Source organism: Heterodontus francisci, chromosome 8 (genome assembly GCF_036365525.1).
Source record: "Heterodontus francisci isolate sHetFra1 chromosome 8, sHetFra1.hap1, whole genome shotgun sequence".
Taxonomy (NCBI): Eukaryota; Metazoa; Chordata; class Chondrichthyes; order Heterodontiformes; family Heterodontidae; genus Heterodontus; species Heterodontus francisci.
The window spans coordinates 51,359,694-51,377,930 of NC_090378.1; the positions used below are offsets into that span (position 1 = coordinate 51,359,694).

An 18,237-nucleotide genomic window follows, 5' to 3' on the forward strand; every position below is an offset into this window, starting at 1 on the left:
GCGCTTACCCATTGTCTTTCGAGATAAGGAGGCCAAAGAAGAACTTTTGGAAGTTCATGTACACCACATCAATCACATTACCCTCACTGTTACCTCATCAAAAAACTCAAGTAAGTTAGTTAACCAAAGTTTACCCTTAACAAATCCACATTTGTCCAAATGACTCTTAATTTTGTATTGGATTATCGTTTCTAAAAGCTTGCCCACCACTGAGGTTAAACTGACTGGCCTGTAGTTGCTGGGCTTATCCTTACACCCTTTTTTGAACAAGGGTGTAACATTTGCAATTCTCCAGTCCTCTGGCACCACTCCTCCAATCTAAGGAGGATTGGAAAATTATGGCCAGTGCCTCCGCAATTTCCATCTTGCTTCCCTCAGTATCCTCGGATGCATCTCATTTGGTCCTGATGACTTATCAATTTTAAGTATAGCCAGCCAGCCTGTCTAATACCTCCTCTTTATCAATTTTTAGCCCATCCAGTGTCTCAATTGCCACCTCTTTCACTATTACTTGGGCGGCATCATCTTCCTTGGCAAAGACAGATGCAGAATAGTCATTTAGTAGCTCAACCATGCCCCCTGCCTACTGGTGTAAACTGCCTTTTAGGTCCTTAATTGGATTCTCTCCCCCTTTTACCACCCTTTTGCTATTTATATGCCTATATAATTGGATTCCCTTTTATGTAAGCTGGCAGTTTCTTCTCATACTGTCTCTTTGCTTCTCTTATTAGTTTTTTCACTTCCCCTCTGAACCTTCTATTTTCAGCTAGGTTCTCAATTGTATTATCCACCTGTCTTGAGTCATACACACCCTTTTTCTGCTTCATCTTCATCTCTATTTCATTCATCATCCAGGGAGTTCTGAATTTGTTTGCCCTTCCTTGCCCCCTCATGGGAATGTACCTTGACTATATTCAAACTATCTCCTCTGTGAAGACAGCCCGTTGTTCGATCACAGTTTTGCCTGCCAGTCTTTGATTCCAAGTTACTTGGGCCAAATCCGTTGTCACTCCATTAAATTTGGCCCTCCCCCACTGAAATATTTTTCCTTTGGATTGCTCCTTGTCCTTTTCCATAGCCAACCTAAACCTTATGATGCAATGATCACTGTCCTCTAAATGTTACCCTACTGACACTTGATCCACTTGACCCATCCCATTCTCCAGAACCAGATCCAGCAATGCCTCCTTTCTTGTTGGACTGCAAACATATTGATATAGAAAATTCTCTTTAACATGCTCTAGAAACTCTTGCCCCTCTCTATCTTTTGCACTCTTGCTATCGAGAAATGATCTTATGAACGCACCTAAGGCCGTCATTTTCGGTCCTGAAAAGTGCCCAGTCTACCTCACATTACCCTGGAAGGGTAATTGATCCCAAAAATTTGAGCAACAGGTGAAACTAGCTGTTTCACACTGCTGCTGTGCAGTAGCAACACGTATGGTGTTCGCCATTAACAGGATGCTGCCATCAAGTCAAAAGGACGTTCTGCCTATCACACAAATGAGTAATATGATATATGAATTTCAATGCCAGTGTGATTCTAGGTATATAGGCCGTATGTCTCAAAGACTGGTGGATCGTATCAAACAGCGTGTCCCTTTCGCTGTTCGCGACAGGCAAGTTACAGACCGTACCCAACCATCCCGTGCTTGCAAAACTCAAAACACAGTGTCCAACATTAGATGTGATTCTGTGATTGGACAACATTTGCAAAATAATCCTCAGTGTGTTAAGAATTACGCTGACAACCAATTTAAGATTTTGAGTCGGGCTTGCAGTGTGGCGCATTTGTGCAGACTGGAAGCTACATATATTAATACTCAGGGCCCTGTTCTTTGCAGACAGAAAGAACATGTACACACATTGTGCCTGTTTCAGCTAAACAAAATAAGCGACAGCTGGTTCATTCCTCAGGGCAATGCCTTGGCCAATCAGAGTCAAGCTCTCTGTTTTAAATTTCAAACAAAGCGTGGCAGTTAACTGTCAGTCACCACAAACTGGTGCATTCTCGATGGCAATGCCTCTACCAGTTAGAATCCACTTGCCAACCAATCAGCACTCTCTTCTCATACAGTATAAATTTGTTGTTTTCCCTTACATTGGTATTCTTGCATACTGTCCTGATGAGTGCAAGTTGAAAAGCTTCAACAAAATGTCTCTATTTTCAGCAATACTCAAGTTATGTACTACCAAATGACTATTTATAACTACTCCATAATTCTTGCACCTCTCTGTAATTCCCTTGCAAATTTGTTCCTCTATATCTTACCCACTGGTTGGTGGCCTATAGAATACACTCAGTAGTCTAATGGTACCTCTGTTGTTTCTTAGCTCTAACCAAATAGCTTCTGTCCTTGACCCCTCTCTACAGCACTGTAATGTTCTTCTTAATCAATACTGTTATGCCTCCTCCTTTCTTTCCTTCCCTATCTTTTCTGAACATCTTGTATCCAGGATTATTTAGTACCCAGTCCTGTCCTTTTTTGAGCCAGGTCTCTGTTATCGCCACAACATCATACTTCCACGTGGCTTTCTGCATTGGCAGCTCATTAGCCTTATTTACCACACTGCGTGCACTCACATAGAAGTACAGTAAACCTAATTTAGACCTTATTACATTCCCTCTTCTTCTGACTTCACCTAATAGCTTACTATTTCCTACCCTAATGCTATCTGTCTCTCCCAATTCTCTGTGCATCTTGGTTTTCCTCTCTAATATTACCTCCTTGTTTCCAGACCCCTGCCAAGTTAGTTTATACCCTCTGCAATATCACTAACAAATCGCTCTGCAAGGACGTAGGTCCCAGCTCTGTTCAGGTGCAACCCATCCGGTTTGTCCTGGTCCCATCTCCCCAGGAACCAGTCCCAATGTCCCAGGAAGCTAAAGCCCTCCCTCCTGCACCATTTCACCAGCTACGCATTCATCTGTCTTATCCTTCTATTCCTGAACTCAGTTGTACAGATGTACCTGAAGTAATCTGGAGATCATTACCTTTTGAGTCCTTCTTGCTAGTTTCTTTGCGAGCTGCCTAAACTCTGTCTGCAGGACTTCATCCCTCTTTCTACCTATGTTGTTGATACCATTATGGACCATGACCACTGGCTGTTCACCCTCCATCCTCAGAGTGCTCTGCAGCCACTTAGTGACATCCTTGACCCTGGCACCAGGAAGACAACATATCATCCTGAATTCAGTTCTGTGGTTGCAGACATGCTTGTCTGTTCTCCTAACTATCGAATCCCCTATCACTATTGCTTTTCCAATCTTCTTGCCCTTGCCCCCCCCCACCCCCACCCCTTGTCCTGCTGAGCCAGCTGTGTTGCCATGGGCTTGGGCTCTGGCTTCACACCCCAGAGGAACCATCACTCTTACCAGTATTCAGAACTGAATGCTGATTGGAGAGTAAGATGCACTCGGGATTCCTGCACCACCAGCCTGGTCTGTCATGACTGCTTGGCGGTCACCCATTCCCTCTCTGTCTGCATACCCTTAAGCTGCGAGGTGACCACATCTATTAGCGTGCTATCCATGAAACGCTCAACTTCATGGATGTGCTGCAGCTAGGGACATTTCCTACACATGATGTTGTCAAGGCCACGAGAAGCGTCTTGGAGTTCCCACATGGAGCAGAATGCACATTCCACAGGACTGAGCTGCCCTGCCATGCCTCTATTTATTTGACAGTTAAACTTCTGACTTAAATAAATGAAGACTCACCATCTCCTCACCAATCAGCTGCTTCTCTTGTGCTGATGTCACTTTATTTTGTAGGGAGGTTAACTGAAATGTTTTTACTTAACTTGAAGTACCTTAGATTTTAATTGACTGAAAAATTCAGAACCCTGTAGTGTTAGTATTTAATTTTAACTTTTCCCCCTATATTTAATTAATTGAACACTGATTGTAAGTTATCAAATTGGCCTTAATTGTATGCTAATCAGATGATCTAGTCTTACTTTAAAGTTGATTAATTTAAATAAAATTATATTTAAATAAAAATTCAAAGCTTACCAGTGTGTTCACCACACGTGACTTCACCACACGTGACTTCTTGTCCTGTGATGTCATTTTGCGATATATCTCTACCCCTTCGCCGCTGCTCCATTCTCGCACTGTGCTTTATTATGGTACTGCTGCTGCCAGTGTTTCCCCGCGCTGTTTTAAAATGCTACTCTCTCCCTTCATGCTTTGCTGATCTGCTCTACTCCTTTCTGCTTCCCCTGCTGCAGTCAGCAACAACTTGGTTTTATATAGCCCTTTTAACATAGCAACATGTTCCAAGACGCTGAACAAGAGCGTTATCAAAAAAAGTTTTGTCGCTAGTCACAGAAGGAGCTATCAGAATAGATGACTAAAAGCTTAGTCATAGAGCATCTTAAAGGAGCAGAGGAGAGTTCAAGAGTCTGAAAAATTTAGGAGGGAATACCAGAGCTCTTAGGGTCAAGACAGCTGAAAGCACAGCCGCCATTGGTGGAGTGATTAAAATGGAATGCACAAGATGCCACAATTGGATGAATGTAGAAATCTCAAAGGCTTGTAGTGCTGTAGGGGGTTACAGAAATAAAGACAAGTGAGGCCATGGAGCTATTTGAAAACAAGGATGGGGTTTTTAAAATTGAGCTATTGTCAGACTGGGAGCCAATGTAGGTCAGCAAGTACAGGGGTGATGGGTGAATGGGACTTGGTGCAAGTTAGACTACTAGCAGCAAAGTTTTGGATGAACACAAATTTATGTAGGGTGGAAGATGAGAGGTCAGTCAGGAGAGCATTGTATAGTAATAATGTAAATACTGTCCAATATCACACATAATACCTTAATCATGGACCTGAGAATTAAACTTATTCCTCACCATTAAATAATTCTACAAGATTGTAGTGAGCATTTCACTATAGATATCAAATAGTGGAAATTTCCTAGCTCTGCCTCCATTGTATTTAGTTTCCTTTTCATAGCATTGGAAACCTATAAAAAAATTCTTTAATGGGATGTGGGCATTGCTAGCAAGTCCAGCATTTGTTGCCAATGCCTAATTGCCCTTGACAACTGAATGGCTTGCTAGGCTATTTCAGAGGGCAGTTAAGTGTCAACCACATTGCTGTGGGTCTGGAGTCACATGTAGGCCAGACCAGGTAAGGACAGCAGATTTCCTTCCCTAAAGGACATTAGTGAACCAGGTGGGTGTTTACGACTAGCGATTGTTTCGTGACACCATTACTAGCTTTCAATTCCAGATTTTTAATTAATTTATTAATTAATTGAGTTTAAATTCCACCAGCTGCCGGGATGGATTTTGAACCCGGAGCATTAGCCAGGGCCTTTGGATTACTCATTCAGTGACATTACCGCTACACTACTGTCTCCCCATGTTTCTTAAGTGTTGATATCTACAATAAGTCATGTTCACTTTTTATTCAAACACTGTATGTGGATCCACTGTATCCTCTGTGCCTCATTTGCATTTCTTTCAGCACACACCAACTGCTGCAGGGAGTGTCTGTTCTAGAATTGTATACGTCCTGAGCTCAAAAGTGACTGTCATCACAGCTCTTAGTAAGACATAAGTTTTGATATCAGCTGTGGAGTGAGAGACAGCGGGGGAGGGAATCAAGACAACTGTTGTACAGCATGCCAACTTAAAAGGGGCTAAATTATTGGTAGTGGTATGTTTTTGGGTAAAATTGGTTCTGCCTGGGAAAATTTTGTGCAGAGGAATTTCAGGCAGTCCTCTGGAAATTATATTAAAAGCAAAATACTGCGGATGCTGGAAATCTGAAACAAAAACAAGAAATGCTGGAATCACTCAGCAGGTCTGGCAGCATCTGTGGAAAGAGAAGCAGAGTTAACGTTTCGGGTCAGTGACCCTTCTTCGGAACCGAAGAAGGGTCACTGACACGAAACGTTAACTCTGCTTCTCTTTCCACAGATGCTGCCAGACCTGCTGAGTGATTCCAGCATTTCTTGTTTTTGTCTCTGGAAATTATATGCTGGATTGCATAACTTGAGAAGATCACATTCTCAATGGAGAAACAAAGGTGCTCAAATTTAACCTTTGAATAACTGTTGAAGTTTTACTGTCCTTCACTAATTGTGTCCTGTTCATAGATAAAATTTTATTCATTTTACATTGGATTCTTTGCTACCATGACAGCCTGTGAATCATCACAGATATTCCTGCTAGGATTCCTTTAGAAACTCAGCCAAGTGAAGTGATAATTCCTTCGATGTTGTGTCCATTGCTACTGCTTAATCAGAACACAACAGTCTGATAATTCAATTTTGCACTGTCAAGTTTTTTGGTGATTTTTAAAACATGTATTTTTACTGTTATGTTTTCAAATCCCTCATTCCAGATCAAGTCCTGAAAGCCACTTTGTAACTGGGGTGATTCAAACATTAATTGTTCCTTACCTTCCTACAGGAAAGCATCTAGGTTCTGCTCAACAACCATTCAAAACTGGCTGAGAACAGAAACCTGTGGGGAATTGGGGCAGACTGGTATGCTACCTACCCAGCATATTGTGGCATTTGTTTAAACAGTTGGAAGATCTCCAGCTTGTGACTAATTTGAATTATTGGAAACGTTGAATTTTCCATCTCCCTTTTAAAAAAAAAAAAATCATTTTTCTCCTTTTCTGAATGGAAAGAGCAGCAAAACTATAAATAGCATGTTTTCAAACTTTACAACATAGGACTTTACTGTAATCTCTCCTGGAGATGCTATCTTACCTTGACATATAGTCCATGAGTGCCAATAATCTACTTCAATCTTATTTGTGTGACTATCAGTAGTTTTTTTCTCATTTTGGAAGCAGAGTGAGGTATGTGAGGGGAGGCAGTTGCAGCCAAATCACGTGATATCTGCCTGATATCCTCAAGCAAATACTTTCCAATAAAAATGTGAGGTGTTATTGGATTATGATCAGGAACAGGAACCACGGTTGATTTTTCCTTTCTCAATTTTTAGCCTGAGAGCATGAGGTTAGTTGTAGTAAAAACAAGAAATGCTGGAAATACTCAGCAGGTACGGCAGCATCTGTGGAAAGGGAAGCAGAGTTAACGTTTCAGGTCACTGACCCTTCTTCAGAACTGGCAAATATTAGAAATGTAAAAGGTTATAAGCAAGTAAAGCGGGGGTGGGGCAAGAGATAACAGAGGAGAAGGTGCAAATAGGACAAAGTCACAGAATAGCTGACAAGAAGCTCGTGAAGCAAAGGCAAACAATATGTTAATGGTGTGTTGAAAGACAAAGCATTAGTACAGATAGGGTGTTAACGGATTGAAAATTGAACAGCCGCAAGTATAAACATGAAAAAAAAACAGTGGGTAAGCAAACTGAACAAATGAAGATGAAATAAAATAAAATAAACACAAATAAAAAATTTTAAAAAGGAAAAAGGAAAAAATAACTAAAAATAAAAGTTTGAATGCCATTTCAACACTCCCCCCTGCTCTCATGCTCACATCTCTGTCCTGGGATTGCTGCAGTGTTCCAATGAACATCAACGCAAGCTCGAGGAACAGCATCTCATTTACCGATTAGGCACACTGCAGCCTGCCGGACTGAACATTGAGTTCAATAATTTCAGAGCATGACGGGCCCCCCCCATTATACTTTTATTTTTAGTTATATTTTTCTTTTTCCTTTTTAAAATATTTTTTTGTGTTTATTTTATTTCATCTTAGTTTGTTCAGTTTGCTTACCCACTTTTTTTTCATGTTTGTACTTGCGGCTGTTCAATTTTCAGTCCGTTAACACCCTATCTGTACTAATGCTTTGTCTTTCAACACACCATTAACATATTGTTTGCCTTTGCTCCATGAGCTTCTCATCAGCTTTCTGTGACCTTGTCCTATTTACACCTTCTCCTTTATTATCTTTTGCCCCACCCCCGCTTTACTTGCTTATAACCTTTTACATTTCTAATATTTGCCAGTTCTGAAGAAGGGTCAGTGACCTGAAACATTAACTCTGCTTCTCTGTCCACAGATGCTGCCAGACCTGCTGAGTATTTCCAGCATTTCTTGTTTTTATTTCCGATTTCCAGCATCCGCAGTATTTTGCTTTTAGGTTAGTTGTAGTATTCCTCTTGCTACTCAGCTGCTCAGACCAGGGGTAAAATCTCTAATCTTCCTAATTTGTATAGCTTACTACAACATTACATTTTATACCTGAGATATCAGAAATATTATCGACTTGTTTCAACGTGCATAAAGTTAACATTTTAAATCTGCTTCCAGTTTACTGCTTTCTTTACTCTTTCGGATACAATACGAGTACTAATGACTCCCATTTTCAGTAGATTTTCTCAGTCATGCTGTGAAGCTGATGATCTCGATTACGTGCAGTTTATATTCAGAGTCATTTTGTTCTGTGTCTCGAAATGTTTCTTGTCTGTAAAACAACTTACTTGAGGTTTATTGAAGTCATTGGCCCTGTGGTAACAGTTTTTTGATTTTGGGATATTTTCCGTCTGTTATTTGTACGATATCTTTGCAGATCCTTTTGGAGGAGATCCTTTTAAAGGCACAGATCCATTTGCAGATGCTTCTGATAACTTCTTTCAACAGTCTTCAAGTGACCCATTTACATCTACTGAGCCTGATCCTTTCAGTACCACAATAACCAACAATAATGTGGAATCAGTAAGTATGGAAAGAAGTTATGTATACCATAGAGGCTTGTGTTGCTTTACCAAATAGAAGGTATCCAATCTAAAAATGATTCTGTAGGCAGCTAGTGATATATTGGAGAACTGTGATATGCAGTGAAAGGACAAAAGTTTATCCTGTAGCCTTTGGGCACTTCAAGGTCCAAAAGTTGACCAAATCATTGAGAACGCCGTAGGGCAGAAGCTGCTCCACAGAGAAGGAACTAAATCTGAGGAAAGGACAGCCCATGTCAGTCATATGCTTGTTAGTGGTTGGTTAAAGTAGAATGGGCAGAGGACGAGGGTTATTTTCAAGGGATTGAAAAATTATTTCTTAATGCTAAGTAGTAGATGATTAAGTGACTATGTAAATGTGTTGCTGTGTCCTTGAAGAAATTCCACATGCCGCTTTACATGATGTAACAAAAAAAAATTATACTTAACCATTGTTCCAAAGTGGATCATTTCATGTATATGCTGCCAAAATTCAGTCATTATCTGTGATAAATTGGTAGGGTGCATTCTTGGTGTTAGAAGTGGTGTCTTAAAACCCCTGATGTCAAAATTAGTCAAAGTTTCTGCTCCTGGTAATTATCCAGTGCATCATGCCAGTAAAGTCAAGTGTCTAGACACAAGGTGAGGACAGGAACAGACTTAGTTGTAATTCTGGAGGGTGAGAGTGCACAGCCGGAGGTCATGGTCCACATTGGTACCAATGACATAGGTAGAAAGAGGGATGAGGTCCTGCAAAAAGAATTCAGGGAGCTAGGTAGCAGATTAAAAAGTAGGACCTTAAGGGTTGTAATCTCTTGGTTTCTTCCGGTGCCAAGGGCTAGTGAGTAAAGGAATAAGAGGTTAGAGCAGATGAATGCATGGCTGAAGAGATGGTACAGGAGGGAGGGCTTTAGTTTCCTGGATCACTGGGCCTGTTTCTGGCAAAGGTGGGATCTGCATAAGTTGGACGGGTTTCACCAGAACAGGACCTACATCCTTGCTGGGAGGTTTGCTCGTGCTTTTGTGGGAGGTTTAACTAATTTGGCAGGTGGGGGGGTGGTGGGATACATAGTGGAAGCACAGTAAGGGGTGATGTACAATCAAATATGGTGATAGTTGAGCCTAGGTAGGTGAACTCTTGAACCACTTCCAGAGCGTGGTCGCCAATATTGATGGATGGAGCATTTCTGACATCCTGCCCCATGATGTTCGTTTTCTTGAGGCTGATGGTTAGGCCAAATTCATTGCAGGCAAACGCAAACCTGTCGATGAGACTCTGCAGGCATTCTTCAGTGTGAGATGTTAAAGCAGCATCGTCAGCAAAGAGGAGTTCTCTGATGAGGACTTTCCGTACTTTGGACTTCGCTCTTAGACGGGCAAGGTTGAACAACCTGCCCCCTGATCTTGTGTGGAGGAAAATTCCTTCTTCAGAGGATTTGAACGCATGTGAAAGCAGCAGGGAGAAGAAAATCCCAAAAAGTGTGGGTGCGAGAACACAGCCCTGTTTCACACCACTCTAGATGCAGAAATCAACAAGCGCATGGGTAAGGCTTCCACTGCTATGTCCAGACTGGCCAAGAGAGTGTGGGAAAATGGCGCACTGACACGGAACACAAAAGTCCGAGTGTATCAGGCCTGTGTCCTCAGTACCTTGCTCTACGGCAGCGAGGCCTGGACAACGTATGCCAGCCAAGAGCGACGTCTCAATTCATTCCATCTTCGCTGCCTTCGGAGAATACTTGGCATCAGGTGGCAGGACTATATCTCCAACACAGAAGTCCTTGAAGCGGCCAACACCCCCAGCTTATACACACTACTGAGTCAGCGGCGCTTGAGATGGCTTGGCCATGTGAGCCGCATGGAAGATGGCAGGATCCCCAAAGACACATTGTACAGCGAGCTCGCCACTGGTATCAGACCCACCGGCCGTCCATGTCTCCGTTATAAAGACGTCTGCAAACGCGACATGAAATCGTGTGACATTGATCACAAGTCGTGGGAGTCAGTTGCCAGCATTCGCCAGAGCTGGCGGGCAGCCATAAAGACAGGGCTAAATTGTGGCGAGTCGAAGAGACTTAGTAGTTGGCGGGAAAAAAGACAGAGGCGCAAGGGGAGAGCCAACTGTGCAACAGCCCCAACAAACAAATTTCTCTGCAGCACCTGTGGAAGAGCCTGTCACTCCAGAATTGGCCTTTATAGCCACTCCAGGCGCTGCTTCACAAACCACTGACCACCTCCAGGCGCGTATCCATTGTCTCTCGAGATAAGGAGGCCCAAAAGAAAAGAAAGAAAGAACAATCAAATATAGAACAGAAGCTAAGTCAGTCTGGAGGGCAGAGGAAACATGGACCTGTTCAGGCTCAAGCAAGTAATGCAAGGCTGGATTGTATCTATTTTAATGCAAGGAGTCTTACTAGTAAGGCAGATAAATTGAGGGCATTGATTAACACATGGGAATATGATATTATTGCTATCACTGAGACATGGTTGAGGGAAGGGCAGGACTGGCAGCTTTTAGTTTCGGTGACTGCAGCTTGGATAGCAACGGAGGTGCGTGAACGGGCTTACAGCTGTGAAGTCAATTTCAGCTAGATTTGTTGGGAATTTGGAATAGTGGGAATGGAGGTTAAGGCAGTTGTATGTTCCTCCTGCAGAATGTGGGAGGTAAGGGTCGCCAAGAGTGTCCCTGCTGACTGCATCTGTGGGAAGTGCACCCAACTCCAGCTCCTCGAGAACCGCGTTAGGGAGCTGGAGCTGGATGAACTTTGGATCATTCGGGAGGCGGAGGAGGTTATTGAGAGGAGTTATGGGGAGGTAGTCACACCTCAGGTAAAAGAAGTAGGTAGATGGGTTACCGTCAGGGGAAGGAGAGGGAACCAGCAGGCAGTGCAGGGATCCCCTGTGGCCGTTTCCCTCAACGACAGGTATACCGTTTTGGATACTGTTGCGGGGGACGACTTACCAGGGGTAAGCAATGGGGTACAGGTATCTGGCACAGAGTCTGTCCCTGTTGCTCAGAAGGGAAGGGGGAAGAGGAGCAGAACATCAGTCATTGGGGACTCCATAGTTAGGGGAACAGATAGGAGGTTCTGTGGGAACGAGAGAGACTCACGGTTGGTGTGTTGCCTCCCAGGTGCCAGGGTTCGTGATGTCTCGGATCGTGTTTTTGGGATCCTTAATGGGGAGGGGGAGCAGCCCCAAGTCGTGGTCCACATAGGCACCAACGACATAGGTAGGAAGAGAGATGGGGATTTAAGACAGAAATTTAGGGAGCTAGGGTGGAAGCTTAGAGCGAGAACAAACAGAGTTGTTATCTCTGGGTTGTTGCCCGTGCCACGTGATAGCGAAGCGAGGAATAGGGAGAGAGAGGAGTTGAATACGTGGCTGCAGGGATGGTGCAGGAGGGAGGGTTTTGGTTTCCTGGATAATTGGGGCTCTTTCTGGGGTAGGTGGGACCTCTACAAACAGGATGGTCTTCACCTGAACCAGAGGGGTACCAATATCCTGGGGGGGAGGTTTGCTAGTGCTCTTCGGGGGGGTTTAAACTAATTCAGCAGGGGAATGGGAACCTAAATTGTAGTGCCAGTGTACAGGATGTTGAGAGTAGTGAGGTCAGGGATATGGTTACAAGGACGCAAGAGGGCACTGGCAAGCAAGAACCTGGTTTAAAGTGTGTCTATTTCAACGCCAGGAGCATCCGGAATAAGGTGGGTGAGCTTGCAGCATGGGTTGGTACCTGGGATCTCGATGTTGTGGCCATTTCGGAGACATGGGTAGAGCAGGGGCAGGAATGGATGTTGCAGATTCCGGGATTTAGATGTTTCAGTAAGAACAGAGAAGATGGTAAAAGAGGGGGGGGTGTGGCATTGTTAATCAAGGAGAGTATTACAGCGACAGAAAGGATGTTTGAGGACTCGTCTACTGAGGTAGTATGGGCTGAGGTTAGAAACAGGAGAGGTGAGGTTACCCTGTTGGGAGTCTTTTATAGACCTCCGAATAGTTCCAGAGATGTAGCGGAAAGGATAGCGAAGATGATTCTCGACAGGGGTGAGAGTAACAGGGTAGTTGTTATGGGGGACTTTAACTTTCCAAATATCGACTGGAAATACTATAGTTCGAGTACTTTAGATGGGTCAGTTTTTGTCCAGTGTGTGCAGGAGGGTTTTCTGACACAGTATGTAGACAGGCCAACCAGGGGCGAAGCCACATTGGATTTGGTACTGGGAAATGAACCCGGCCAGGTGTTAGATTTAGATGTAGGTGAGCACTTTGGTGATAGTGATCACAATTCGGTTAGGTTTACCTTAGCGATGGGCAGGGACAGGTATATACCGCAGGGCAAGAATTATAACTGGGGGAAAGGAAATTATGATGCGATTAGGCAAGATTTAGGATGCGTAGGATGGGGAAGGAAACTGCAGGGGATGGGAACAATCGAAATGTGGAGCTTATTCAAGGAGCAGCTACTGCGTGTCCTTGATAAGTATGTACCTGTGAGGCAGGGAGGAAGTTGTCGTGCGAGGGAGCCGTGGTTTACTAAAGAAGTTGAAGTGCTTGTCAAGAGGAAGAAGAAGGCTTATGTTAGGATGAGACGTGAAGGCTCAGTTAGGGCGCTTGAGAGCTACAAGCTAGCCAGGAAGGATCTAAAGGGAGAGCTAAGAAGAGCAAGGAGAGGACACGAGAAGTCATTGGTGGATCGGATCAGGGAAAACCCTAAGGCTTTCTATAGGTATATCAGGAATAAAAGAATGACTAGAGTTAGATTAGGGCCAATCAAGGATAGTAGTGGGAAGTTGTGTGTGGAATCAGAGGAGATAGGGGAAGTGTTAAATGAATATTTTGCGTCAGTATTTACAGTAGAGAAAGAAAATGTTGTTGAGAATACTGAGATTCAGGCTACGAGGCTAGATGGGATTGAGGTTCACAAGGAGGAGGTGTTATCAATTTTGGAAGGTGTGAAAATAGATAAGTCCCCTGGGCCAGATGGGATTTATCCTAGGATTCTCTGGGAAGCTAGGGAGGAGATTGCAGAGCCTTTGTCCTTGATCTTTATGTCGTCATTGTCGACAGGAATAGTGCTGGAAGACTGGAGGATAGCAAATGTTGTCCCCTTGTTCAAGAAGGGGAGTAGAGACAGCCCTGGTAATTATAGACCTGTGAGCCTTACTTCGGTTGTGGGTAAAATGTTGGAAAAGGTTATAAGAGACAGGATTTATAATCATCTTGAAAAGAATAAGTACATTAGAGATAGTCAGCACGGTTTTGTGACGGGTAGGTCGTGCCTCACAAACCTTATTGAGTTTTTCGAGAAGGTGACCAAACAGGTGGATGAGGGTAAAGCAGTGGATGTGGTATATATGGATTTCAGTAAGGCGTTTGATAAGGTTCCCCACGGTAGGCTATTGCAGAAAATACGGAAGTATGGGGTTGAAGGCGATTTAGAGCTTTGGATCAGAAATTGGCTAGCTGAAAGAAGACAGAGGGTGGTGGTTGATGGCAAATGTTCATCCTGGAGTTTAGTTACTAGTGGTGTACCGCAAGGATCTGTTTTGGGGCCACTGCTGTTTGTCATTTTTATAAATGACCTGGAAGAGGGTGTAGAAGGGTGGGTTAGTAAATTTGCAGATGACACTAAGGTCGGTGGAGTTGTGGATAGTGCCGAAGGATGTTGTAGGGTACAGAGAGACATAGATAGGCTGCAGAGCTGGGCTGAGAGATGGCAAATGGAGTTTAATGCGGAAAAGTGTGAGGTGATTCACTTTGGAAGGAGTAACAGGAATGCAGAGTACTGGGCTAATGGGAAGATTCTTGGTAGTGTAGATGAACAGAGAGATCTTGGTGTCCAGGTGCATAAATCCCTGAAGGTTGCTACCCAGGTTAATAGGGCTGTTAAGAAGGCATATGGTGTGTTAGCTTTTATTAGTAGGGGGGTCGAGTTTCGGAGCCACGAGGTCATGCTGCAGCTGTACACAACTCTGGTGAGACCGCACCTGGAGTATTGCGTGCAGTTCTGGTCACCGCATTATAGGAAGGATGTGGAAGCTATGGAAAGGGTGCAGAGGAGATTTACTAGGATGTTGCCTGGTATGGAGGGAAGGTCTTACGAGGAAAGGCTGAGGGACTTGAGGTTGTTTTCGTTGGAGAGAAGGAGGAGGAGAGGTGACTTCATAGAGACATGTAAGATAATCAGAGGGTTAGATAGGGTGGATAGTGAGCGTCTTTTTCCTCGGATGGTGATGGCAAACACGAGGGGACATAGCTTCAAGTTGAGGGGTGATAGATATAGGACTGATGTGAGAGGTAGTTTCTTTACTCAGAGAGTAGTAAGGGCGTGGAACGCCCTGCCTGCAGCAGTAGTAGATTCGCCAACTTTAAGGGCATTTAAGTGGACATTGGATAGACACATGGATGAAAATGGAATAGTGTAGGTCAGATGGTTTCACAGGTCGGCGCAACATCGAGGGCCGAAGGGCCTGTACTGCGCTGTAATGTTCTAATTCTAATTATAATTCTAATTAATATCCCAGGGTATAGAATCTTCAGACGTGGTAGGGGAGGGGGTAAGAGAGGAGGTGGCATTGCACTATTAATCAAGGAGTCAATTACTGCAGTAAGGAGGGATGATATCTTAGAAGGTTCCTCTAATGAGGCCATATGGGTAGAACTTAAAAACAAAAAGGGGGCAATCACTTGGCTTGGAGTGTACTACAGGTCTCCAAACAGTCAGGGAGTGATAGAGGAGCAGATATGTAGGCAAATCTCAAACAGGTGCAAAAATAATAGGGTAATAATCGGGGATTTCAACTTCCCCTATATTAGAGGGGATAGTATTAGTGCAAAAGGCTTAAAGGGGGCGGAATTCTTCAATTGCATTCAGGAGAACTTTTTGAGCCAACACATAGTGTCCTAGTACTGGACTTAATCCTAGGGAATGAAGCCAGACAAGTGGTAGAAGTGGCAGTGGGGGAGCATTTCGGAGATAGTGACCATAACTCTGTAAGATTTAAGGTAGTTATGGAAAAGGACAGAGAGGGACCGGAAATGAAAGTACTGAATTGGGGGAAGGCAGATTTCAATATGATAAAACAGGATCTGGCCAAAGTGGACTGGGAGTAGCTTCTTATAGGAAAGTCTACATCAGACCAGTGGGAGTCATTCAGAAAGGAAATAGTGAGAGTTCAGGTACAACATGTTCCCGTAAAGATGAAGAGTAGGATCAACAAATCAAGGGAACCCTGGATGTCAAAGGGATATAGAGGATTGGATAAGGTTAAAAAAGGAGGCTTATGGCAGATTCAGAGCACTGAAAACAGCGGAGGCCCGAGAGGAGTTTAGAAAGCGTAGGGGCGTACTTAAAAAAAAAAGTAATTAGGAGAGTGAAGAGGGGGCATGAAAAATCACTGGCTGGCAAGATAAAGGAAAATCCCAATGCATTTTATAAGTATGTTAAGGGCAAGAGGATAACCAGGGGAAAAGTGGGGGCCCATTAGGGATCAAAGAGGCAATGTGTGTGTGGAGCCGGAGGACATAGGTGAGGTTTTGAATGATTACTTTTCCTCTGTGTTCACTATGGAGAGGGGCGATGTAGGTGTAGTGATCAGGGAGAGGGATTGTGATATACCTGAACATATTAGCATTGAAAAGGAGGAGGTATTAGCGGGCTTACAAGTGGATAAATCCCCAGGCCCAGATGAGATGTATCCCAGGCTGCAATGTGAGGCAAGGGAGGATATAGTAGGGGTGCTGACACAAATTTTCGAATCCTCTCTGGCCACAGGAGAGATACCAGAGGACTGGAGGACAGCGAATGTGGTACCATTATTCAAGAAGGGTAGTAGGGATAAACCAGGTAATTAGAGGCCTGTGAGTCTAACGTCAGTAGTAGGGAAATTATTGGAAAAAATTCTGAGGGACAGGATTAATCTCCGCTTGGAGAGGCGGGGATTAATCAGGGTTAGTCAGCATGGCTTTGTCAAGGGGAGATCGTGTCTAACAAATTTGATTGAATTTTTTGAGGAGGTGACTAGATGTGTATATGAGGATAAAGCAGTTGATGTAGTCTACATGGACTTCAGTAAGGCTTTTGATAAAGTCCCACATGGGAGATTGGTTAAGAAGGTAAGAGTCCATTGGATCCAGGCTAATTTGGCAAATTGGATCCAAAATTGACTTTAGCGGAAGGAGGCAGAGGGTGATGGTTGAGGGTTGTTTTTGCGAATGGAGGCCTGTGACCAGTGGGGTACTGCAGGGATTGGTGTTGGGACCCTTGCTGTTTGTAGTGTACATTAATGACTTGGACGTAAATATAGGACGTATGATCAGTAAGTTTGCAGACAACACGAAAATTGGTGGTGTCATAAATAGTGAGGAGGAAAGCCTCAGATTACAGGACGATATGTTGGGCTGGTAGGATGGGCAGAGCAGTGGCAGATGGAATTTAATCCTGAGAAGTGTGAGGTGATGCACTTTGGGAGGACTAACAAGGCAAGGTAATATACAATGGCTGGTAGGAGCCTAGGGCGTACAGAGGGTCAGAGGGACCTTGGGGTGCTTGTCCATAGATCACTGAAGGCAGAAGCACAGGTAGATAAGGTGGTTAGGAAAGCACATGGGATACTAGCCTTTATTAGCCGAGGCATAGAATATAAGAGCAGGGATGTTATGATGGAGCTGTATAAAACGTTAGTTAGGCCACAGCTGGAGTACTGTATACAGTTCTGGTCACCACACTATAGGAAGGATGTGATTGCACTGGAAAGGGTGCAGAGGAGATTCACCAGGATGTTGCATGGACTGGAGTATTTCAGTTATGAAGAGAGACTAGATAGGCTGGGGTTGTTTTCCTTAGAGCAGAGAAGGCTGAGGGGGGACCTGACTGAGGTATACAAAATTATGAGGGGCATTGATAGGATAGATAGGAAGAAACTTTTTCCCTTAGTAGAGGGGTCAATAATCAGGGGGCATTGATTTAAGGTAAGGGGCAGGAGGTTTAGAGGGGAGTTGAGAAAAAATCTTTTCACCCAGAGGGTAGTTGGAATCTGGAACACACTGCCTGAAGAGATGGTAGAGGCAGGAACCCTCACAATATTTAAGAAGTATTTAGATGAGCACTTGAAACGCCATAGCATGCAAGGCTACGGGCCAAGTGCTGGAAAATGGGATTAGATTGGACGGGTGCTTGATGGTCGGTGCAGGCGCGTTGAGCCAAAAGGCCTGTTTCTGTGCTGTAAAACTCTATGACCTCTCAAGGTCAAATAAACTACCAGCAATTGCTGAAGAATGATCATTTGTGTAAGTTGTTGGGGTTCCTGAGGGATCATGCCCAACATGCCAGAGTCTTTAGAATGTTTTCCAAATGTTAATGCACAAATAAACTTTCATTCAACATATATAATTATATTTCCCTTTTATCTGTGCATATTTATCAATTATTTTTCTTTTTTATCTAGAGATCCTCTATTAGATTCGAGATACAGCACTGAAACAGGCCCTTCGGCCCACTGAGTCTGTGCCGAACATCAACCACCCATTTATACTAATCCTACACTAATCCCATATTCCTACCACATCCCCACCTGTACCTATATTTC

At 43.7% G+C, this 18,237-nt stretch overlaps 1 protein-coding gene across 3 annotated transcripts in view; it reads left to right on the forward strand.

The window, feature by feature from the left end:
- Positions 1–18,237, forward strand: part of eps15 (epidermal growth factor receptor pathway substrate 15) — a 217,462-nt gene that overhangs the window by 186,159 nt on the left and 13,066 nt on the right. For all 3 annotated transcript variants that reach the window (XM_068037147.1, XM_068037148.1, XM_068037145.1), the window contains exon 20: positions 8,503–8,648. In XM_068037147.1, coding sequence (XP_067893248.1) covers positions 8,503–8,648 — 146 coding nt within the window. The remainder of the gene's footprint in view (positions 1–8,502; positions 8,649–18,237) is intronic.